Source organism: Podarcis cretensis (assembly GCF_951804945.1).
Source record: "Podarcis cretensis genome assembly, chromosome: 3".
NCBI lineage: Eukaryota > Metazoa > Chordata > Lepidosauria > Squamata > Lacertidae > Podarcis > Podarcis cretensis.
The window spans coordinates 66369228-66393943 of NC_137172.1; the positions used below are offsets into that span (position 1 = coordinate 66369228).

Below are 24716 nucleotides of genomic sequence, written 5' to 3' on the forward strand. Positions count from 1 at the left end.
CATGTAAAAACATACTGATTCCTGGACCATCCACAGGCCAGATTTAGAAGGCGATTGGGCCGGATCCGGCCCCCGGGCCTTGGTTTGCCTACCCATGACCTAGAGGTTTAGTGGCAAGCAGAGGCTGAAGAAGGAAGGGGTTTCCTTCCCCTGAGGGAAAGAGTCAGAGAAGGCCTTGAAGGACAGTGGAAAAGGGGCTTCTGATGATGACGTTGATTACTTAAACTGGGAGTAGGAAAAAAAGGGACAAGTCAGGAAAGTCATTATTGCTATATAGGAGGAAGATGCGGATGTAAAAGGGTGGAGGAATGAAAGAAATTGCGGGGGGGTGGAGGTACAAGAAGGTACAAGTTTAGTGTAGAAGGAGAATGGGTAAAGAAATTACAGGAAACAGTTAAACAATACTGTAAAGGGCATGTGGGGGTGAGAAGCGAAAAATATGAAAGAAAAGGCCTTCTCCACTCAGAGCCTCTGGATAAGCAAATGCTGACAAGAACAGAGAGATTGAGCCACAATACCTCAGATAAATGTCTGTACTTAGAGGAAAGCTGGCCTATGGAACTGCCTCTGTGGCTAATAATTTAGCAATGTCCAAAGATGAATTAGATATTGTTAGGAGGTGATGCCACTAATTACCAGTTATAGTTATACCAAAGTCTCCTTGCATCCGTCACCATTTTGTGACTTGTTCTACCCCTGCCCTACTATTTTGTGACTGGTGGGCCTTAGTAACTTTCAGCAGCCTCAAGTGGGCCCTGCAGGTAGAAAGTTTGAGAACACATTCAGGAAGCCAAGAATGACAACATGTGGATTCTCCATAAGAGTGAGTGAACAAAGAGTGGCAATTTCAGGAGGAAATTGGTGCAGAAGCAGAAATACCCTAATGCAAGATGGCTGTATGTTAATTCTGGCTTAGGGTTGCTCTTGCCACACCAGTAACATCTACTAGCAATATTGAGGCCACCTTATTTATTGTAAGCCTTCTAGAGAACTTTGTATGATGGGGCTATAAGTTAATGCCATCTATGAACAAATAAACAAATAAAGCAGAGTAGCATTGGCTCAATATTGGACAGAGAAGGTTATGTGGCATTTTTACTGGAATGGGGGGAGCAGTTGCTAAGGTTTACTCTGCGTTGTTCTAAAGTATTTTTGACCACCTCAAATATATTGGTGCAACCCTACTCAGTTAATAATCTGGAGCAATCTTTTGTGATTATAGGCAGCATAGCTGATAGATCCCCCCCCCCCAATGTCACTGCAGTACCAGCTGTTCCCTGCACTGTGAGGGTGACAAGCAGGAATAGCCAACCTGGTAACCTCCCAATGTTGTTGGACTCCAGCTCCCATCAGCCTTAGCTGTAATGCCCAATGGTCAGGGATCATGGGAGCTGTCCAACCACATTTGGAGAGCCCCACATTGGTTACCCCAATCTGTAGGAATTTAGCCCCTATAGTTCTTATAATTTCACAGAGGAAACCATTCTTATTCAAAACCAATTTAAGTCTGTAATGCAGATATACCCTAAGGGCCTTTTCACACATAGTTTGAAAATTGCTTGAATTATCAGCTCTAGCTCATTACATTCCCTTCCTCCATAAGTAAAGATTTCTCCTGTAGTAAAGATTCTCTTGACCCCTCCAGCTAAAAAAGGGAAAATGCTCTATTACTTGCTTAGAACTAAATCTATACAGCTCAAATTTGATGGAGGGCCAGTCACCTGCTTTAGGTAAAGCATCACAAGTGACAACAGCAGCATATGAAAGTTTAAATATGCTTGTAATCTACCATCTTGCTTCATCCTCCATTACATTAACAATAGGATTTCTGAGCATTCAAAAAATTTCATTAAGCTCGTACTCACATGCACACAAATAGTGTAAGAAAGGCTCAAAGCACTTTAATTAGTGTGTGCATAAATGTGTGGACTCCTTGCAAGTATTTAACTGCTGATCTTGCCGTTTCCCCATACTTTCTAAGATAGTCTATTATTAGTATGTACATCATGCTTTTCATGCTTTTCATACAGTGAAGCCTGTTTTATTCAATATTAAATATTTATCAAAAACATGAATTGACCTCAGTAGATAGTGATAATGTAACTGTTTTCATAACCTTGGTTTTGATTGGTTAAAAGAAAGAAATCACCATCTAATCAAGAATGCTTAGCTCTGTGTTAGATTAATCATTCTTTTTATTCCTCAAGGTAACATAAGTAATCTCCTTTCACCTATTAACCTCATGACAACAACCTTGGAAGGTAAGTCAGGCTGACCAACTCAGGGTCACTCAGTTTTGCAATGTGACAAAATTAGTTCCATCTGCAGATAGCCAAAATTTGCTTTCCAAAGACACAGATTTCTGTTTTCTGATAACTTTTTAGTCAAACTCCACATACCAGAAAAACAACCTATTCAGGTTTTTCTTCTGCACTGAGATATTACTCCAACTCCCCCCCCCCCGTGAGTAAATTCTATCTAAATGTTTTAAACAGCATCAGTTCTTGTACAGAGCATGACCAACCTATCTCCTGTCCTGATATCACTCTGACACATTGGGTTCGTGTCGTTCTGTATTACAGAGGGCTTATCAACATGGTTCTTTCCTCACAATCTTTCTTTTATATTTTCCGTAGAAGATGTAGGACCAAATTAAGCTGTACATCTTTGATTTACTTCCCTCTGTGAGTGGACTCGTATAATATTGTGGTGGTTCCTTCAGTGTTTAGGCCACCCTTAAAAAGGGTTCCGGAACTCACCACGAACACCTCCCTCATTCTCTTAGAATGGCAATGGTGCCCACCTGAGAACTGAACTCCACCAAGTTCCAGCTGTAAAAAGCCCTGAGTATGAGAATAGCTGGACTCTAAGCAGGGATGCTGACTTCGGCCCCAGGTTATGGGTACCCAGCATGCACAATGCACAATGTGATGTCATGATGCAGTGTGATGTCATGATGTCACGTGTCCCATGGACTCAGAACCTGGCTTCCGATGGCCTTGGACAGCATCTCTGAGGTCTCATGACTTCTGGTGGTTTGTGAGGCATCAGAAGTTGCATCGGGGGCCCTGTGGTGAAATGTTTTGTGGGTGCTCGGGTCCCCAGGGCCCCCTAGAGATGGTGCCCTTGGCTCTAAGGATCCTGTTTGCATACTTTATCTGTAGTTTGAAGTATTTGGTCATTCACCAACCATCAGGAGACATGGAGAAAATTTGCTCTGGATATTTTGTGGATGTGATTTTTAAATCACAACAGCACCATGCGCTTGGGTCAGAGGAAGCAGGTGGGACAGGTTCAGGGAGTCCCTGTTGTCAAGGTATTGGGAAGAGGAAAGTATGTACAGTAATGGGAGACGGGAGGTGGACCATTTGTGTCTTTTTGGAGGCTACAACTAGTGCAGAATGCGACTGCTAGGTTGTTAAGTGAGGGAGCCCAATGGAACCATATGTTATCAGTCCAGAAAGAACAGCATTGGCTGCTGGTGACCTACTGAAGCCAATTCAGGACAGTGTCAAGACAAGCATACAAAGTCCTAAATGGCTTGGGACCCAAGTGCCTAAAAGAGCACCTCTCCTAATATCAAATATCTTGGGCCATATAATTGGCATGGGGGTGGGACTATTGGTGGTACTGTCACTAGGGGCTGCCCAGTTGGCACTGACCTGTGAGAAGATCCTAAGTGGAACTACCTCACTTATGGAATGCCTTCACTGTAAAGGTGCATCTGTCTCCCTCACTATGAACTTTCAGGAGGAACTTAATAATATTCCTGTTTACCCGGGCATTTGATGGCTGAAAGATTCTGTTCCTGGCAACCTTGACATTATTAGCTGTGAGGGAATGTGACTGCTTTATATGCTTTTAGATGTTTTTAAATCTTTTAAATATACTTTGCTTTATTTTTAGTAGTATTGTTCTACCTCCTTGGTGTTTGCTGCCCTAGTCTCCTTAGGGAGAAAGGGATAGAAATTTAATAAATGAAATGAAATTTTACTGAAGATGCTGCAGCAAAATTTGGAACATCTGTACAGCCCTGGTTTTTTTATGAATTGTTTTCAGTGGATTCTAAAGTGAAATTTGAAATCCAAAGCAAATTTAAAATGAAAAGCACAACCATTTAAAACTGCACTGGCTGCAGTCCTATGCACACTTTCCTAGGAGTAAGTCTTATTGAAAACAGCAGCACTTTTTCCTGTTTCGGTTGTCAGTAAATAACCATATTATTCATGCAAAACCTACAAAGATTGCCTTGTTTTAGCTAATTCCAAAAAAGCTTTTTGCAGTTTTAAGCAATAATCTTGTGATTCATTTCGTATAAGAACAAACAGCAAATATTCTGTAGCACCTTAAAGACTAACAAATGAATTGTGGCAGAAGCTTTCATGGACCAGATCACTAATCTGTAAAAGGCAAGCCATCACCACATTATTAGCCTTAAATGTTCCATACAGAAATGTTGCTTTTCTCTGCAGTAGGCTCAGAGGGCTACCTTAAGGCTGTGTACGCACTTTGCCTTTAAAGTACATTCAGAGCACATTCCCCACCCCCCTCAAAGAATTCTGGGCACTGTAGTTTATAAAAGGTTGCTGGAAATTGTGGCTCTGTGAGGGGTAAATTATACTGCCTAGAATTCTTTCAGAGGGAGAATGAGGTTTAAAAGTATAGCACGTGCAATCTATGGAACCTCACATTAAGAATTTATTATATTCAGGAAGATATGAGCAATAGTCCCAAAATGCAAAACTATTAGGGGTAGGAATCACTGACAAAATATTTCTGGATATTGCTCTCACTCCTTCAGCAATGCAAATCTTTATATATCCTCTCCAAAACTGCAATAATAAAATTTTCTTTTTGAAAGGTGAGCAGTTGCAAGTTCAGCACAGAGACACTTTGAATAAATTTAGAGGAGAAAAGAAAAAATAGCATGACTAAAGGTGCTTACAACATTACACTAGCTCACAAATGATAAGATTACTTAGAACAGTATGGCTAAATCAGGCTAAATCAGGCACGGGGAACCTGAAGCTCCCCAAATAGTGTCAGACTTCAACTCCCATCAGCCTTAGCCAGCATAGTGAATGGTCAGGGATAATGGGAGCTGTAGCCCAACATCTGGAGAGCCATGGATTCCCTAGTCCTGGCCTAAAATATTTGTGTGAATGCAACCAAAGTCACTCAATGAAGAGGTCAGAGAGAGAAGCAACAACAACATATATATGAACTTAACAGTTTTTTCATATGTATACGCTGACAGCGAAAGATTGTTTTAAATGAACAAATTCTTTCCTGCCTTGACATCATTTTGTGGAAATACACCTAGGGGGATGGTGATGCAATATGCCTAGCGTGGCCTAGTTGTGCGAAGTACTGCTGCCTTAAGTCACTTGGATATTTAACCTGATCAGTTTTGTTTGCCCTCTAGTGGCAGCTCTTTTGAACACAAGCAAGACAATTTTGACTTGCAGGTCTGCCTGCGATCATGGGATGCATGTACCGTATTCAAAAGGCCTTTCCATTTGATTCTTAGCATTTCACATGACATCATAGAGAAGGGTGGTATTTTACTAAGTTTTAATCTGAGGAGACTGATATTAATGGATTTCATTTATGATCATTAATTTCAGTGGGTCCATTCCAAGTTAAACTTAGTTGAATACTGCCCATTAGGTTTAACTTCATTTGTCTATACAACTTTCTCACTTCATAAACTTATGTTCTTATAGGCTTTTTTTTCTTAATCATGCTGTTCTTTTACAAACATACTTGCTCCTTAGTCTCCCAGCTTTGCCTTTGCGATAGACTGTTATTAAAAGACTGCTAATAACTTCACCATACCGTGGAGAGAGAAGACTATAACTCAATGCAACCATTTTCTACAGAAAATATGTTGGTATGGCACCTCCAGGATTGCTGACATTAATAGGTTAGCAGAAAACTGCTTCTGGATTGGCTAGGTATAGTAATTGCCTGAAGTCTTGCTGGTCAACAGCCAGCCCACCTGTGAGGCAACTTCCATCAGGGTCCAATGTAAGTCTTTATTTCCCTCTTGTTCCTGATGTAGATCTTCACTCATTCCTTCTTTCCTGGAGGGAAAGAAGGCACCATTTTGTAGTTCGCCTCAGGTGCCAAAAGGTTTTGGACCAGTCCTGATAATATCCAAAATTACTTGTACTTAGAGTAAACCCATTAATTTCAATCCACTTAAGTCCATTGGGTTTACTCTTAGTATGGCTAATGTTGGGTATCACTCAGAAACTCCTGTAGGCTACTATTCTGGGTTTTCCTGCTTAAAAGTTTCAACACTTCCTGGATTTAAATTGTCTCCTCTTCCATCTTCCAAATCCTAGACCAAGCTTCCTCAAACTCGGCCCTCCAGATGTTTTGGCCTACAACTCCCGTGATCCCTAGCTAGCAGGACCAGTGGTCAGGGATAATGGGAATTGTAGTCTCAAAACATCTGGAGGGCCGAGGTTGAGGAAGCCCATCCTAGACTCTTAATAAAATGGATCTAGAGTTCAGCTTCTGGCAATGCCTCAACACCATCTCAATACTATGGCACTCAAACCATTTATTCAACCTAACCTAGACTTTTGTTTTGATATCATCTGTCGGAGCCTGCCGTTACAAGTGGCACTTCTTTAGGGTAAAATAAAGATGCAGAAAGCCAGTAATTTCCATAATATGAGAGAGCAGCTCATTCAGACTTCTTCTCCTCTCCGGTCACTTTTTATTGTCCTTTGTTCTGTCCAGCCGCATGGCCGTTTGCCAATCTCATGTTACCTCATCCGGTCAAGTTTTTATTGCCCCTTTACCATATAAGGTAATCATTGCCCAGAGGAATGTCAGGGGGCACCCCGCAAGCCTCTGCCTTAGCTGTATGACTCCCACATGCCCTCTTTCTTTATTTTATTATATCGAGTGCGATAAGCGACTCTTGTAAGGGCGGGAGCGGGCCGCGGACTGGACAACCATGCAGTACATATAGAGATTAAAGAAGGCATACATTGAATACATCAACACAAAATAACGCAAATAACTACTATAATGATCACTAAAATTAATAAATGTCGAAGCCAACTTCCATCCGGAAGCCAAGAATATAAGAATTCTGATTCCAAGCTGCATGGTAGGCTTCCTTTCTAGTTTATAGCCATGCACTTGTGTCACTCCTACAGCGCTGAGATTGGTCACTGTATGTTCCTGTAAGAGAACAAGAGCTATTAAACATGAATTTCAATGCATATTGACAGTTTGGATATATGCCCCATGATTCTTTCCCCTCTCTAATTTGAAAACAAATTGAGGCAGGCTCATGGGGGGTCAATTGTACTGGAGGCCAAAAAGTTTGGTTAGGGGATATAACATTTGTAAATTGAAAAGATCCATTAATAGGCACACCATGAAGCATTAAGCCCGAATGAAGGGTAAAAGGGGACATTTTTTACACAACCAGCATCTAGAAGCATGCAATAAACTGGTAAACATAATCATATCTTGTACAAAAATATCATCCCTCCATATCTTACGATAATTTTCTCCCCTAAAAGTCTTATTCAACAACACTGTTCTTATAGTTCGAGAGTGGCTGAGCCGTGGATGCTGCCAGCCAGAGTAGGATTCTGATGACTGCGGCTTGCCAGCTGATAAGGTGAAATATGGTGGTTTCAATTGGACTGTGTCGTCTGCTCCTCTTCCTTGTATAACGGTGCAGGAAAGGATGGCAAGGCAAATGATGAAGAAGGCAAACACTGCCAGATGCAGTTCGTGTGTAGCACCTCTAGGTGGCGCATGTGGAAAGGTTTCGATGCTTCATCCACAAAATGCTGACAAAGTGTAGGAGAGTTCCGCATGCTGTGAGGCAGGACAACCCACTGATATCGCTGGGTGGGCTGCAAATTGTTATATACTGGCAATGTAAAAGCAAACTGTTCCTGTCTGCTGGGGCCAGTGGGATGAAGATGGTTCAATGTGGCCGAAAGTCAATTGTTCAGAAATAAGCTGTTCAGAAACGAGATGGTGTCATTGCTGCGGATTTTCCTTTTGGTGGAGGCCACTGTCCTACCCACACTGAGGTATCAGTGATCTTGGTTTGCCACGCTGGAAACGTTGTATCGGTGGCTACAGGCTGGTTTTTATTTTGCGCTGCTGCTAACAGATGAGCTGCTGTACCTACAGACTGACAAATGCGAAGCATAGCTGCTGTGTCTGTGGCAGGATTGTGTATTATCAGGCGCAACGAAACCTTACAATCCTCATTTGCATTTTCAAAGGCCAATTGTTTGATAATTATTTGTTTGGCTTCAGGATTTTCAATTTGTCTACTCACTGCTGTAATCAGCCTGTCCATAAAGGAAGAATATGATTCTCTAGGTTCTTGGCTGATTGAACCCCACCTAGACTGGATACTGGTGGGTTCCGGGATTTTTCTCATTGCTTGTTGAGCAGCAAGAGCAGTATCCCTCAATAAGATCTGCAGCAGTGTGGCTTGCACTGAAGCCTGAGCAAAGGGCCCACGCCCCATCATAGCATCCATCACATCTGCGAGGGTAAGATTAGGATTATTCCCTCTTGCTTGTTGCAGTAAAGCAGGAGCATAAGCACGACAGGCGATTTCCCATTCATGGGCAAACAATACACCTGCTGACGGGGGTAAAACTGTACGTGCCAAAAGCTTGATGTCATCTGGAACCAAAGGCTGGGCTAATGTGGCTTCTAAAAGAGCTTGTGTAAATGGAGCTTGCAGTCCATTTGTCCTAACTGAAAATTGCAGTTCTTTCAAGATTTTAAAGTCAAAAGGTTGGTGCTGGGCTTGAGTTCCTGCTGGAGCACCAGCAGGGGGCACAATAACAGGGAATGCCATGGTATCCTGTGATAAGGAACAGGCAAGTACTGCATGTTGAAAGGGGGTAGCTTGTTCTGCCGCTGAAAGAGCAGGTTCGTTTCCAGCCAGACCACTGTATTTTTGCAGGATTGGGTCCTCTGGTGTGGAACTGTAATCCAGAGGTTTGGGGTCTGGGGCTGCTGGCAAAGCAAGTGCTGGAACACATGGCATAACAGCATGCTGAATTAAGGAAGCTGAAGGTTGTTTTGGCAAAGCAGCCATGGAGATATTTTTTGGTGATAAAGAGCCCATAGCATAACGAATCTTGCACCACGCATTTAAAATTCGAACACCGAAACTGGGATGTCCATGAAAATGTGCTCCAATCTTATCCCATTGTTTTAGTTCCCAAGTCCCATGTGCAGCAAGCCAGGGGCAATGCTCATCAATGGCTTGAATGAGCTGTATCAAATCACCATCAGGAACTTCCAATTTGTTGGAGGAGAGGAGAAATTTTAAGTCTCTTAAAAATTTCTGTTGGGGAGTAGTCAAAGAGGTGCCCATGTTTCTAAAATCAATATAAAAGGGATCAAACTCACCGGGATCTTTTTTTTAAAGATGTATAAACGCTTTGAAATCCTTGCCGGACGTGGTGAGCCGATGATATCCACTGCTTGGATCGAAAGTCCTCTCACAGTGTCTTTTAAAATCCTCTTAGTCTGCCTCAGACTGTTTGCTTTAAGTTGCTTCTCACGGTTCTCTTTGAAGTTTGAAGTCAGTCTCACACTGCTTCCTTTAGCCTGCCTCTTTTCTTTTAAGTTTTCCTCTTCTTTTAATTGAGCCTCCTCGTCTTTTAATTGAGCCTCAGAGAGGGCACCACTTGTTGGAGCCTGCCGTTACAAGTGGCACTTCTTTAGGGTAAAATAAAGACGCAGAAAGCCAGTAATTTCCATAATATGAGAGAGCAGCTCATTCAGACTTCTTCTCCTCTCCGGTCACTTTTTATTGTCCTTTGTTCTGTCCAGCCGCATGGCCGTTTGCCAATCTCATGTTACCTCATCCGGTCAAGTTTTTATTGCCCCTTTACCATATAAGGTAATCATTGCCCAGAGGAATGTCAGGGGGCACCCTGCAAGCCTCTGCCTTAGCTGTATGACACCCACAATCATCTGCAGTGAGTTAGTTCTGGTCTAGTCAAGGGTTTTCTAAAGCAATTGATCTTAAGGGATAACAAAATGGAAATAGTTTATTACTAAGCTATAGTGTACTGACTAATGCCAACTATAGCGACCAAATTACAAAACAAATGTTTCTAAGGTTTGCTCACACTTCTTTTCTTCTGCTCGATTATCCAGAAAGTTTCTGAGAAGCAAAAGCACCACTGGCTCAGCATATCTACACAATAAATTGGTTTCTTTGTGCCCTCAAGTGATGAGAGGATACACAAGAAAGCCTAAGAATTATGAGAAGGAACACCTTCTCGCTGGAACAAAGGAAGCTGTCTTATTGATCCATCTTGTCAGACCCATTGGTCTATCTTCCTCAGTACTGTCTACACTGACTGGCAGTAGCTCTCCAGGGTTTCAGGCTTGCTGGAGGCATTCCAAATCTGACTTGGAAATGCTAAGAATTGAATCAGAGTCTCTACTGCTGAGCTACAGCCCCATGCATAGACGCCCCCCCCCCCATCATACCTGCAGATTATGTTAAGCTTTTAATATTAGTAACAGCCTATGGGTATTCTTCATATGATTGTAATATCACAAACCAAGGGTTTTTTTTGTACAGCAGACTTCACTATGCATCCCAAAGCATTTCAAAGTGATTTAAAAGCTATCAAAAAAGCAACAATAATAAGCACTCAGGCTCTTTCATTCAAATTCAGAAACAGAAAGATCATAATCCTCAGTCATTTACTCTTGAAGTTGTTCCTCCAAAATCAATAGAGTTACTTCAAAATACTCAAGTTCTGGATTATAGCCTAAAACAGCTGTTCTGCCTGTCTAAGCTTTCCTGGGAGTTTGTAGCGTAATCATTAATAGCAAAGACTTGAAAAGGCAATTGATTTCAATCAATATGGAAAGCGTTGCAAACAGCAGGCAGCAGCGAACCCAGCACCTATGAACAAAAGCTGACAAAGGTCAAAAAGGAACGGAATTATTTTCACATTTGAAGTGCAGGTGGGCAGGAGAAGGTACATTTTGTGAAATGCAAAGCAGGGAGGGAACATCAGCCCCCACCCCCACAGCATATGGGGTTCAGAAAGGGAGCCCAAACTCAGGTGGACTCCCACCTTATTTTAAATTATTGACTTCTCCAGCAGCCCTCTGTTCAGAAGGACTCTCCAATACTCCAGAGAGGCTTGGAGATGCGGATGGGTGGTCTTAGGGAAGAGAAGTGGTAAATGTTCTTTCTGTGAAATAAATTATGCTCATTTAAGATCAAAGCTACTGTGTCTATATGGATTCTTGCCCAGGCACACAGTTCAAATCCACAAGGAGCCATGGGTTCAGTATTGTGGGCCTAATTCTGTGGATCTCTTCCCAACTGAGATCAGACAGCCCCCATTTCACCCCCGTGGAAATTCAGGTGCTTGGTGAACAGCTTTGTGGTGTTGGTTTTTTTTACTTCAGCAGACATGTTAAGAAAGCCTTTCTGTTGTTGTTGCTGTTGCTGTTGCTGTTGCTGTTGCTGTTGCTGTTGCTGTTGCTGTTGCTGTTGCTGTTGCTGTTGTTGTTGTTGTTGTTGTTGTTGTTGTTGTTGTTGTTGTTGCTGCTGCTGCTGCTGCTGCTGCTGCTGTTCTTCTTCTTCTTCTTCTTTTTCTTCTTCTTCTTCTTCTTCTTCTTCTTCTTCTTCTTCTTCTTCTTCTTCTTCTTCTTCTCCTCCTCCTCCTCCTCCTCCTCCTCCTCTGATATTATTTCTACTGTATCTCTTTTGTAACCTCATTGTACACTGCTTAGAAACAATGCTGTTAAGTGGTATATGAACTGATTGAAACAATTAATTAATTAACAAGGCTAGTGGCTCCTAGACCAGCAAATTTATAATGGCATAAATTTTTGTGCATAAATTAACTGGCACAATTCAAAGGACAAATGGCTATAGAGCAGTTGTTGGAAACCTTTGGCCCCATTGATGTTGCTGAACTACAATTCCCATCATCCCTAGCCATTGGTCATGTTTACTGGGAATGCGGGTTACGCTGTAGTCTAAACCACTGAGCCTCTTGGGCTTGCCGATCAAAAGGTCGGTGGTTCGAACCCCCGCGACGGGGTGAACTTCCGTTACTCTGTCCCAGCTCTTACCCACCTAGCAGTTCGAAAGCACATCAAAGTGCAAGTAGATAAATAGGTACCGCTGCGGTGGGAAGGTAAACAGAGTTTCCGTGTGCTCTGGTTTCTGTCACGGTGTTCCGTTGCGCCAGAAGCGGTTTAGTCATGCTGGCTGGTTTATGTTGTTATTTATGGCCTCTTTTGTAAATAAATAAATAACACCAAATCCAAATTTAGAAGGGCAGTTTTGTTAAGCAAAATCAGCAGAGTCTTGTAACACCTTTAAACAAATTTATTGTAGCATAAGCTTTCACAGATAAGTGATATTTCATCAGTTGACGGGGGGGGGGGGCGGACGTACCATTCTTTCTAAAGAAAACAACAGTGGGTCAAAATACCTTGGCAAAACAATATTTACACATTTAAGTGCTTCTGATCTAAATATGATAAAAAAGTATTTGCTTTTATATAAAAAAGAATTCAATTACAGCTGATTATTGTTTACTTCCAGTTATGGCCTCAGGGAGGGGCCATAGCTCAGAGAATATGATACTTGATATGCAGGTGGTCCCATGTTCAGTCCCTGCTATTTCCCATTTGAAAATAAGCTCCTGTATCAGATCAGGAGGTTTTCAGAATTACATTGCCAGTCAGTATAAGACAGTTTCAGGTGAGATCAATCAATGGCCTCAACACAAGGCAGCTTTGTGTGTGTGTGTGTGTGTGTGTATACACACATATATACACATTCATGTTCATTGTAAATGGTGATATTAAATGTATGTTATGATTTGCAAAAGAGATCAAAAACAGGACAGCCGTGCCTCCTCTATGAACTGATATCAAACACCCACAATAGAGAGAAAATAAAAAAAATGAAAATACTAGCTACATGCAGTTTCATAATAGCAAAGATGTGTGCAAGATGTGGTGGGGTTTTTTTTAGCTGAGCATGTCGAAAAGCAGTTTGGACTTTTAATGAGCTGCTAAGGATTGTCTGGTTGGACTTCAGCAGCTTAGAGTTGGCTCACAGATGGCTTTTGCCCCAGTTCACTTTAATCCAATAATGCTATTCTGCTCCGTCTCACACTGCACACCCAGTAGTGCTTTGTGAGTGAAAAATTGAGGCTTCTTCCAGCTGATATTGGTATGAGAAATGTAACTGCATCACTGCTCTTTTGCTCATCATGTGTACATGGCTCTCAAGATAAAAATTGCTGAGACTAAGGTAACAAAAATCAAGTTGGCATTGAACTCAAGGTCATTGCGTAGAATTTGCTATATGCAACATATGGCAGGTATTTGGAAGAACCATTGCCTTTACTCCAATAAGCTGTCTTATATACTTTTGTTGTTCTTTGACTCTTGAAAAAAACAAACATTTAAAAAAGTAGTGATGCAGGTGGGAAATAATTTAAAGCATTGATAACAACTGCTGGGACATAAAGAGGATTTTTTTTAAAAAAATGTAAAGTTTGAAAGTGTTTTCTAACATTGTCTGGAGCTCCTGAAATGTAATTAATTGCTGCTGTGTAAAGAAACCGTATAAATGCCACCAGTCCTCATGATCTGGCGTAGTTCTAAATGTTTCAATAGAATAGCTTCAAACAGTGCTTTTCTAAGAAAAAAAATGTTTGGGGTATTCTCATTTTCCTACTTATATTGAAATACTGCCCCTCAATGAGGCCCAACTTAGATTTTCAAAATGTTTAGGGGTTTGCGTCCCCCTGCGTCCCCCCCCAAAGAAAAGCACTGGCTTCAAACCGAATTGTGACTAACAAATGACTGAAGCATGCTGGATTATTTTATTATTATTTCTAAACAGAACAAAGTTTTTGAAATGCACCAGATATGGCAGCAGGGATGGGAGGCAGGTAGAATACCAAGACATATAGCAGGCATAGGCAAACTCGGCACTCCAGATGTTTTTGATTCCTAGCTAACAGGACCAGAGGTCAGGGATGATAGGAATTGTAGTCACAAAACATCTGGAGGGCCGAGTTTGCCTATGTCTGACATATGGGCTTACTAATCACCCTGTGATTAAGTGATGTGTTGGATCAGGACCAGAGCATTTGGCCACCAGCTAAAATACCAGATTTTTTTCAATGAATCCGGGGACACTTTTCAACTTCCTACTAAATAGATGCATTTTGTCAGGGGACTGATTTGTAAATCCGGGGACTGTCCCCGGGAACCGGGGATGACTGGTAACCTTAAGCTAAAATAGCCTTTTGGCATCCAGTTATAGAGAGTTCATTCTTTAAATCTTTCACATACATTTTCATAGAATCATAGAGTTGGAAGAGACCACAAGGGCCATCAAGTCCAACCCCCTGCCAATGATTTTATTATCATTTACAGGATTCTCTCCAAGTAACTGTAACATTTCTAGTGTGGTGACAACTAGAGTTTTATTTGGTCTGCTGCATGAAGTTTGCAAACATGAGATGAGGTGGATGGAGAACAAATTGTTGTTATGGGATTTGGGCCTCGGCTCAAGACTCTGTTCAGCCATGAACACAAGAATAAGTCATTGGGTCCTACAAAGTGGTAGCTTAACAAGCTGTGCACGCAGTTTGCCATCAGCTTGTGTTGCCCTAGCAAACAGGGATGAAAATCCAGCACATGTTTTTGCTTCATCAGAAATCCAGGCAAGCAGAATATTCAAATGTTCAAAATGGACTAGCTTACCAAGAGTTTATTGTAGTAAACTGACATTTAATAAACTGTAATCTGTAATTGCACAGTTTCTCATAGCCTCAATACCCTTATGGAAAATGGCACTAATGGGGATTTACCTCATAGTGTTGCTTGCAAGATCATAGAATGTAGGGAATGATCTGAGAGCTAAGCAGGTTTAGGTCTGGTCAGTGCTTGGATATGAGGTTGCTTGGAAATCCTATGCAAATGGCCTTGAGTTGTATTATAGGAAAAAAGAGGGACATAAATGTACTAAAGTAGTAATAGTAGTAGTAGTAGTAGTTTAGGATAAGGTGTCTTACTGCTGAGTTATTATTTTCTGGGTAACTTAAAAGTGAGCTTTATGTCATTTTTCCTTTACAGATTGTTTTGCTCAATCTCCTATTATGTGTGATCATATTCTACTCTGTGTATTATGTGGTCCTATGCTTTTGTTTCACAGCGTTCAGGTATGAATACTTTGGCAATAATCATGAATGAATGAATGAATGAATGAATGAATGAATGACTATGTGACTACAGATGTAGTGCAATGCTGACAACATTTTGCTCAAACATGGCCTCAGATACTTTGGGTGGAATTCTTTAGCATAATAAAACATTGTATGGTAGCTAAATGTGTCCATATAAGCATACAGAGTGGATTCTTGAATTCACTGTAAAATACATAATGGCTTTTAAAACATCTACTGTGAAAAGTAGAACAATTAGCTAAAATTGCCTTAGCAAGACATTAAAAGCATTTAGGAAATCAGCACACATGCACAATGATTTGCCTGATTTAGTATCAGAAGCTTCTTGTACTGGGATAAACTTTAAAATTGTCCAACTCTTCACAGGCTGCAGATGTTGGATGGACTGGCACCATTTGACTTCAAGACCAGCCCTTCATGGATTCACTCATATTATTTAGGTAAATGTTCTTCCTTGAAGTCCTTATTCTTAAGTTGGTCTTATTCATAGATGGTTTCTCTATTGAAATACTTCAAACACTTGAATTTTTTTAATGAAGTTTAAGTATTAAACAGATAGTATCATCTTATAGCGGGGTTGGGGAAACCTTTTCAGCCTGACTGAGGGCCAAATTCCCTTCAGGGAATCCTTCTGTGGGCCATAGGCAAAAGTGAGGAAAGAAACAAATGTGAATTTTACCTCTGTACAGTAGAGTAGTTTGTACACACAGCCCTCTATCCTCCACACACGCAAGGAAGAGACATTATAAGAACTCAAGGGCACATTTCAGCCTGGCAAAAACACTCAAGGAAGGTGTAAAGCAGGGCTCGTGAGAGGTTTGGCTTGGGATTGTGTAGTCTGGGGAAAATTGTGTGGGCCATGCAGTAAGACCATCAGGCCTGCATTTTACTCCTGAGCCTGAGGTTTCCCCATATCTGCTTCATGGTTTCATAATTTCATATTGTATGGCATTACTAATTTCAAGTCAATAGTATTTATTTATTTATTTATTTATTCAATTTATATCCCACCCTCCTGAAGGAGCTCAGGGTGGCAGACGCAGCAACAATAAAACATTAAAACAACAACTAAAAACAGTTGAAATCATTAAAAAAAAAGTTTAGTGAAGTACTAAAGTATATAGCAGTTTGACAGTGGAACCAGTTACTGAGGTGGAGAATGGAGAGGTCTTCAAGCAGAGGCTGCAAAGCCACATGTTGGGGATTCCTTAGCTGCAGATTTCTTGATGACCTACGATGCCTTCTCCAGCACTGTGATTCCAGAGGTCTGTATGTATGACTTTTCAGTTGGGGGCATTCACATTTGAGACCCTATTTGAGATGCCCACCCAGAGCTAGCCCTGATAATATTGTTAACACATCTCATTACTCAGCATTCCTAGTTCATATGGATATATTCCTGTCATGCAAAACAAAAGAGCATATCCCAAAGCAAGGGGTTCAGGCCCACAAAAAGATGAATAAAGGAAATAGGGTTCTGAACATTGTGGGTCTGGAGGTTCCCATTTCTGAAGGCATACACCCAAGATTCTATTCATGCACACCAGGGATGGGGAACCAGCAGTCCTCCAGATGTTTCTGGACTCCCAAGTCCTGACAGCCCTAACCAGTATGGCCGAATGCCAGGCATGATGGGAGTTGAAGTGCAGCAACATATGGAAGGCCACAAGTTCCTCACACCTGAACTTGTTAAGCGTGAAATGTTAAGCATGAATGTGAAAAGCAGGTATATGAAAGCACATGTATCATTCAGATATACTAATCAAATAGCTAGGATTGGTTGTGGATTCCTGCTGCTGTATAAGCTGTGAATCGTCTTGGCTGTGATTCTTTATAAAGCTATTATGGCTCCCCTTCTGGGCTAAAAGAGAGTGATTTACATTAAATACATACATTTTAGTTATTTTATGGTCTTTTTTCCTTAAATGAAAGCTAAATCGCTATGAATGAAACCTTTTAAAATGTAAATTGTTTTGAGAAACATCTCAAACACTTATGGAAACAGAAAATGTGAGGAGATATGCTACTGATTTGCTTTTAGATTAAAATAACATTCAGGGAGGTGATTTAGTTACTTGGGGTGGGGGCTGGCAGCAAAGCCATGTGTAATTGTAATAAGTGACTTATTGTATACAAATCTCATCTCAGTCTTAATGATATGATGTTCTAGCATATACTGGGTCCTCCCTGCTCCCGGCAAGCAATAGCAGAGATTTAAATATGAATTTGCATGATGGCTTTGGGCCAGCATCTTTTTCTGAGGCCCTCCTGCCTCCAAACACTTGTTGAGACCATTTTTAAAAGGCTTGGGTAAAAGGAACTGAAACTAGCACTGGAAGAAAGTTGGAAACCAGAAGTCCAAGGCCAGGAAATCACAAGCTGGTAGCTGGATAATAGAATCAGCACTTTGTCAATCTGATTCTGAAGCCTTTACAATCCCTGCATGTCAGGAGGTGCCAATGGCCCTCCTGGCGGGCAGAATTACTCTGGAGCGTAAGAGCACCACAGCTTGTAGTGTCTAGGGAAGACTGCAACATCTGTAGGCTACCATACCCCCCCCCCCAACATTTCTCCGATGAAAATAGGGATGCCCCATTCCATAATGATAATTTTAATATTTATACCCCACACATCTTATTGGGTTGCCCCAGCCACTCTGGCCAGCTTCCAACATAGATAAACACAAAAGAAAACATTAAACATTTTTTAAAAACTTCCCTGTACAGGATTGCCTTCAGACAGCTCGGAGGTCGGATAACTCCATATTCTCCAACATTTCTCCAATGAAAATAGGGACATCCTAAGGAAAAGTGGGATCAAATCAGAAACTGGGATGGCTTCTCTAAATTAGGGATATCCCTGGAAAATAAGGACACTTGGAGGATCTGGGCTACATGTGGCAAACTTTCTCAGTCTAAAGGTCACATTGCCTTTTGGGCAGTCCTCTGGTTAGGCTAGAAAAAACTGCACATTTTAAGTTTGTACAGTGGGCTAGTTTCTAAACACACTCTCACACCCCTCTCTATCCAGACAGGCAAGAATAATTGTAACAAGGACACATTCCAGCCAGGCAAAAACACCCAAAGAGGATATGAAGCACAAGTAGTACAAGTACAAGTGGTACAAGTAGTACAAGTAGAAGAGCAGGTGGCGCTGTGGGTTAAACCACAGAGCCTAGGACTTGCCAATCAGAAGGTCAGCAGTTCGAATCCCCATGACGGGGTGAGCTCCCGTTGCTCGGTCCCTGCTCCTGCCAACCTAGCATTTCAAAAGCACGTTGAAGAGCAAGTAGATAAATAGGTACCGCTCCGGCGGGAAGGTAAACGGCATTTCCGTGCGCTGCTCTGGTTTGCCAGAAGCGGCTTAGTCATGCTGGCCACATGACCTGGAAGCTGTACGCCGGCTCCCTCAGCCAATAAAGCGAGATGAACACCGCAACCCCAGAGTCGGTCACGACTGGACCTAATGGTCAGGGGTCCCTTTACCTTTAGTGAGGGGTTTAGCCTAGAAAGAGAGTGTGTAGCTGGCCTGGGGAGTGTCCCAAGAGCCAGGTAGAAAGACTTCACCACCCTGCTAAAGCCCTTGTAACTCACCAAACAGGGCTGCAACACAGAGAGCTGTAAATTTCTGGCTCTTTTAGACCTGACAGAGCGACAGCTATTGAGTAGTCCCAAGACCACTCTTCTTATGGGTCTCACCTCAAAATGTGGGGGAAGTGGTTTTTGTGGTCCATCCTAAATTAGGTTTTCTACCTCCCAACCAAAAGTCATGGTCCTATACCTTTTAAATATTCTGAGGCATATTGGAAGCAGTTACAGTAGATTGTTTTTTTTCCTGTACTAGGAGGCTTTGGAATTCAGAGCACCCTCCTTCTTTCTCCTCTCCCTGAGGTGGTTATCCTCAGATGGAGTCACTGGGGCAAACACTGTGCCCTACTTGGCCCCTCAGGGCCTCATTTCAAATGGGTGCTCCACTGAGGGAAATGTGTCTAGACAGAAAAGATGCCAGGGGGTTGGAGCAGGACCCCATTATGAAGATGATGAAGCCAGCAGTTAATAGGGGAGTAACTGAGCTTGCATCTACATATGTTGTGCTTTAGTACTCAGGTCCTCTGTCTTGGCAGATCACAGAACAGAGATAAATGTTAAAGTAGTTGTAACCCTCCTAATTGGCGTTTCAGCTCCCCAATTAGTGCTTCATGGCAAAATTAACCAGTGCAGCATCAACAGTGGCCCTAAGGTCTTTTGTCAGCTTCTACCAGCATCTATGTTAATATGGCACTCACAAATGTGCAGCTTCATTCTCTTCATTTACCTCTCTGTGCTAGTTGCTCACATACTGCACTAATATGAGCATTCCATCACTCTTGACCTCTGCTTACCCACTTGTATTCTCTAGATTATTATAGCATTCTAGTCTATAGATCCTCTCTCCAGCCCACAGGTCTTTTACAATATTGCACCCATGCCACACTTTTCCAATAACCAACAGCACTGCTTTCTAGCATTTGTGCCAAGTTTTAAAGCAACATCACTAAGTTGTTGTGGATTCCTGAATACAGCAGCTAATCATTTTGGGATTGTCAATCTAGTCATGATGCAAATAGGGTTGACAACATGCAACTCAGGAAAATGGTGATTATTATAGACAAATTCCACTTTTATATAAACTTGTTTTTGAAGAGCAGGTTTTTTTTTTACCTTTCATAGTTGTGTAGCCAAAACCAGATAATATAATTTTATCTATGTCTCAGAGCAGAAGCATATAATAGAAAGTGATATATATATATAATGATTTTAAGCCATTCAAGATTTTTATGAGTATATCCTAATTTTTTAAAAAAGTAAAAAAAAGTTTAAGGTTTTTGAGGAAATGGCTCAATTTAAATGGGTTTATTTTTACCTCAAGGTGGAGATAAGACATTGTGTGTCCCTTGTAACACCTGGTGTAAACATGTGCCTTCACTGAACTCAGAGTCCTGGTCCCCACCATCACCACATGGCAGACAATGAAATTGAGCTAAGGAATGAGGGACTTTGTGCATGATGGCAGTCAGGGCTTTGTTTACTAGCAGCAGTCATGAATTCCTCATACTGCCCAGTCTGTCCTTGATTCAACATATATTATACAATGGGGAGCTGGTACGCTTCAGAAAGTAGCGAATGGCATGGTGGGGCTGCACTGCTTATCTGACCTCTATCCAGTTGGGTTGTTACAGCATGCCACTGCAGAGAGAAGAGGAAGGGTGAGAGGACAGTGAGGTGAATGAACTGGATTGTTTCCACTGGAGCACTGGATTGGATTTGTGCCGCGACAGCCTCTCTGTCTCCATCTTAGCATGTAGCAGCGACTCAGCTGGAGGGAGTTTGAGTGGCACCATCTGGTATTGCCTGCAAATGTTACTAGCTTGGAAGCTAGGGCGTTTCCCTTTCACAGAAGCAGAACCACAAGTCCACTTTTGAGACTTTAACACTTCCTACTTATTGTCTTACATTTATATCCCTCCTTTGTTCCCTCATGGAACCCTAGAAGCTCCCTATCCACATGCTGACCAGACCCTGACGTGCTTTAGCTTCAGCAAGTTGGTGGCCTTACCTGCCTTAATCCTAGAATTGTAGCATTGGAAGAGACCCCAAGGGTCTCAACTCCCTGCAATGCAGGAATCACAGCTAAAGAATCCCTGACATACGGCCATTCAACCTCTGCTTATAAACCTCCGATGACAGACAGCCCACTACTTTTCGAGGTAGTCTGTTCCACTGTAAAAGAGCTCTTACTTCTGACCATGCATTGTCTCATTCTTAATGCAAATCATGTGAGCCAGCTTCAGTAGAATTAGTTGGATGGGATGGTGGGATGGCAGGTTTCCTTGCTTCTCCTTCTTCCCCCAAATCCTAGAGACTAAACGAGGAGGAGGAAAGAGAGGTGAAATGACTGGATTGTGAAACTAAGCACAGAGCCCTCGATTCCTTCCCATCTCCTGGTCTCTAGGGTTTCCTGAATGCTGGTGTGGGTCAAGAAAGCCAGTTAAGTCCAGGGTTATCTGCGGGAGAGCAGTAGATTAATTACAGTAATGACCAGAGCAGCTGCTGAAGGTCTGTGTAATAAATTAGAGGGACACTTCTGAATTAATATCAGGAAAGTATTATTGCTTACCTTTTCATAGATCTTATTGCAGTTATGGCAGAGAGTAAGAGAATGGATATAAAAAGACTATGGATCTTATTTAATCGCTCAAAAACCTCTTTGTCTTTGTTAAAGTCAGTGGATGTTTACTATTAATTTTGGCTGATGAAGGATCAGCTCCTTGAAGGATAAGGTGGATTGTCTTTCGGTCTTGATAGAGAACCAACTGCTCAAGGCAACATTTAACTGTGTAAATTTTTAAGTTCATTTCCTTCATGAGGTTACTGCTGGTCTAAGCAACAATAAGTACCCATAAACTACTTTAATTTAGTGCATAATGGGATCTTGTTCATGGCAGGCAGGAGACTACAGTAAATACTTTTGCGGGGGAAATTACAGCGGCAATTATGAAAATCTGCCACATTCAGAACAATAAGTACTTTAAAAACGTATTAATGGTGTTTAAAATGTCACAATGAAATCTGTCTGCAAAAATTTGTTCATATGCAAACTGTCAGCCATCCTAAGTTATTGAGAAGTCATGTGGTGTGTAGTGTATCTTTCTGCTCCCCTTTGAGGGGTACAGCATCCATAGACAATTCAAGATATCCTGCTGCCTCAGGATTGTTTTGTTTTGTATCATACCTCCTTCCTTGAAAAGCATCATCTTCCAAACTTTTGGATTGAAAGTAAAGGTGACCTCCTGGTAGTATTTACTTTGCTATTATCTTAGATGGTGGGGCTGAAAAGGCAGTCTTGCAGACATGTGGCATGGTGTGTAAGGTGTTAAGAGGATGACCAGAGGAAATCCAAAATCCCTTTAAAAATGTTGCTATGGATTTCCACTTCCAGATCGATACAGGCAGCACATGGGAATTATTTCATTGTGCAAGCATGTGGCTAGAATTCAGACTCCCCAATCAAAGCATACACATAAATTAAAGCAGGGCAAATGCAAGACTTTTTTTCTACCTGAGGCAAGGGACAAGATGGCGTCTCCCCCTAGACCATGTACAAAAGTCAAGACAGGTAGCCAGATGTTACTTCAACACTGGCTCTGGAACAGCATCTTCCACCAAACCTAAGGACAGCAGCCTGGCTTAGGGAGCCGCAGGCCATTTCCCTGCCTTCTGCTGTCTACTGCCTGGAACGTCTGCTTACTACTCCCTAATGATAGAGCTGGCCCTGAATGAAAGAGATACGTGTCTCCCATAGCAACTCTGTATGCCTCCTTAATTGCAAAGAATGCTTAGCAAACTGAGCCTGGAGCTGAGGATAAATACAACTGCCAAGCAGTGGATAATTTAGCAGTCTTGGGACTAGCAGCAGCCATAGGATACAACTTCCCATCCACTACTGTAACTCATTTTCTGTTTGTTTAGTTCTTCTAGTGTCACTGGAAATAACCTATCTCATCTCTGGACTGCTCTTTGTCTTGGTTGTAGAAGAATGGGTTTGGGATTATGCAGTGACTGTTACAGTCATTCACATCACCATAACTGCGGCTGGTACGTATGCTGTTTAGTTAATAAATCTACAGGAAAAGAAGTATTGTTGATTTAAAACAACTACCCCAGTTTTTTTTAAGTGATGCTTTTGGCTTTACAAGGACTACTTGGATTATTAGCTTGTCCTTGCTTCTGTGTCTTGAGCTCTTGCCAAAGTTCCACTCGGCCAGCCATTAGGTTCTTCCTGCTTAGCCTTCTTCGCAGGATTGTTCCGAGGATGCTCACTGCAAGCAACCCTGAGCCTGGCGCTATCTGCAGAGGGAAAATTCTGTTTTCAGATGTAGTTTGAATCCAAGACAGCGCTGCAAATTGACTTCCGACGGGCTCACACTGACAGCATTGATAAGCTGATCAACTCTGATGATGAGTCCTCTCTGCTGCATTTGGAAATTCCTGATGGGAACTTCCTAGTGTGAACAAGCCAATTCCTGCTGATTTTGCACTGCTGGGCAGTGAGCCACACTTGTAAACGAACTACCAGGAGCCCACTTTAACCTCCTGATTTTTCCTTTGTGCCTTTACCTGCTGCACAGCTGATGTTACATATGTCTAGTGGGGTGTGGTAGTGTTTGAAACTCCCATTGTTCTAGGCGCATTTTGTGACAGAATTTCACTAGCACGAGCAGTTTCTGAGCACTGGGTGCAGTATTGCGCCTAAGATTTCAGATTAAAATTTCAGAGTGGAAGGAAATGAGGACCCTTTTCAGCTTCCCCATGTGAAAAATGAACATATTTTAGCTGCAGTTCATTCGTTTTCAGCTTTGTATTCTTGTTATAAAAAAGCGTACCTACCTTGTAGTGCGCATAACCTAGGCTTAAGGTGCCATTTAGCTCCTGGCTTTCATATCTCAGTTTCTAGCACTGGGGTGTGAGTGACTGTGGTTTTACGTTGTTGTTTGACATAATATTGTAATTTTTGTCATGTTGAGATTAATCCTAAAATGTAACTTTTCGTTTTGCAGTTATGTCCGAATTCCCGCTGACATTGCACTGGTGGGCAGCTTTAGGTATGAGTTAAATGGTTATGATTTAATTATCCAAAATAGCACAGCTATAATGCATAGGAAATAAAAAAGACCCTGTCAGATCAGGCCAAAAGCCCATCTAGCTCAGCACTGTGTTGTCACAGTGACTAACTGTGAGCATTCTCCCCACCTGTGAGAGCCAGCAACCAGCATTCAGAGACATATTGCCTCTAGCAGTGGAGGCAGAACATTGTTAATATGGCTGGTAGCCACGGACAGCCTTATTCTTCATGAATTTGTCCAATCTTCTTTGAAAGCCATCTAAGCCGGTGGTCATCACTGTGTGAAAAAGTACTTCCTTCTAACATTCAGCTTCTTTGGATTGCCCTAAATTCTAGTATTAAGAAAGAGGAAGGAAAAACTTTTCTCTAGTCACTTTATCCACACTGCATAGTTCTATACCCCTCTATCATATTCCCCCTTCTTACTTGTCTGCTCTGTAAAATAAAAACCCCTGAAACATAGCCCAACCAAATATATGCATCTCAAAACATTGCTGCTTCCCATTGCAAAACAGGTATTTTAAAATTATTGCGAGCTGCTCCTAATACTAACCTAACATATTCTTGTATTATTTACAGGTTCAGGCCTAATTTTGATGGTTTGTGTTGGACAAAGTTTGGCTTACTACCTGTTCAAAGACAACTTTATTTATCCAGTTCTGGATAATTTCTGAAATGCATTTTTTCAGTGCCTACGTTGCTTTATGAAAATGCACATGGATGTGTGGGCCAACGCTAGCATGCAGTTTTAAGTAGATCAAAATTCTGTACACTGTCATAATC

General features: G+C 41.7%; 1 protein-coding gene and 1 long non-coding RNA gene across 4 annotated transcripts; one reads left to right on the forward strand and one right to left on the reverse strand.

The window, feature by feature from the left end:
• On the forward strand, positions 1-24716 carry TMEM244 (transmembrane protein 244). Of its 3 annotated transcripts, none has more exons than XM_079970835.1 (5): positions 1-974; positions 15639-15712; positions 22781-22906; positions 23869-23913; positions 24513-24716. In XM_079970835.1, exons 2-5 carry the CDS (start codon positions 15646-15648, stop codon positions 24605-24607), a joined length of 333 nt encoding a protein of 110 aa, XP_079826961.1. In that variant the 5' UTR covers positions 1-974; positions 15639-15645; the 3' UTR covers positions 24608-24716. The 3 variants fall into 3 exon arrangements, with proteins under 3 accessions (XP_079826961.1, XP_079826962.1, XP_079826960.1); XM_079970836.1 differs by having other exon boundaries at positions 1-823; XM_079970834.1 differs by lacking the exon at positions 1-974 and adding an exon at positions 15167-15248.
• Positions 12374-14976, reverse strand: LOC307213111. Its single transcript, XR_013837394.1, has 2 exons — positions 14898-14976; positions 12374-12465 (listed from the first exon to the last, which is right to left on the reverse strand). It is a non-coding gene; the product is annotated as an uncharacterized lncRNA (long non-coding RNA).

Coding starts and splice junctions, on each gene's coding strand:
- TMEM244 (XM_079970835.1), top strand. CDS start 15,646: ATGTTGGATGGACTGGCACCATTTGACTTCAAGACCAGCCCTTCATGG. Junction 15,713..22,780: donor GATTCACTCATATTATTTAG/GTAAATGTTCTT, acceptor CTGTTTGTTTAG/TTCTTCTAGTGTCACTGGAA. Junction 23,914..24,512: donor GCACTGGTGGGCAGCTTTAG/GTATGAGTTAAA, acceptor TATTATTTACAG/GTTCAGGCCTAATTTTGATG.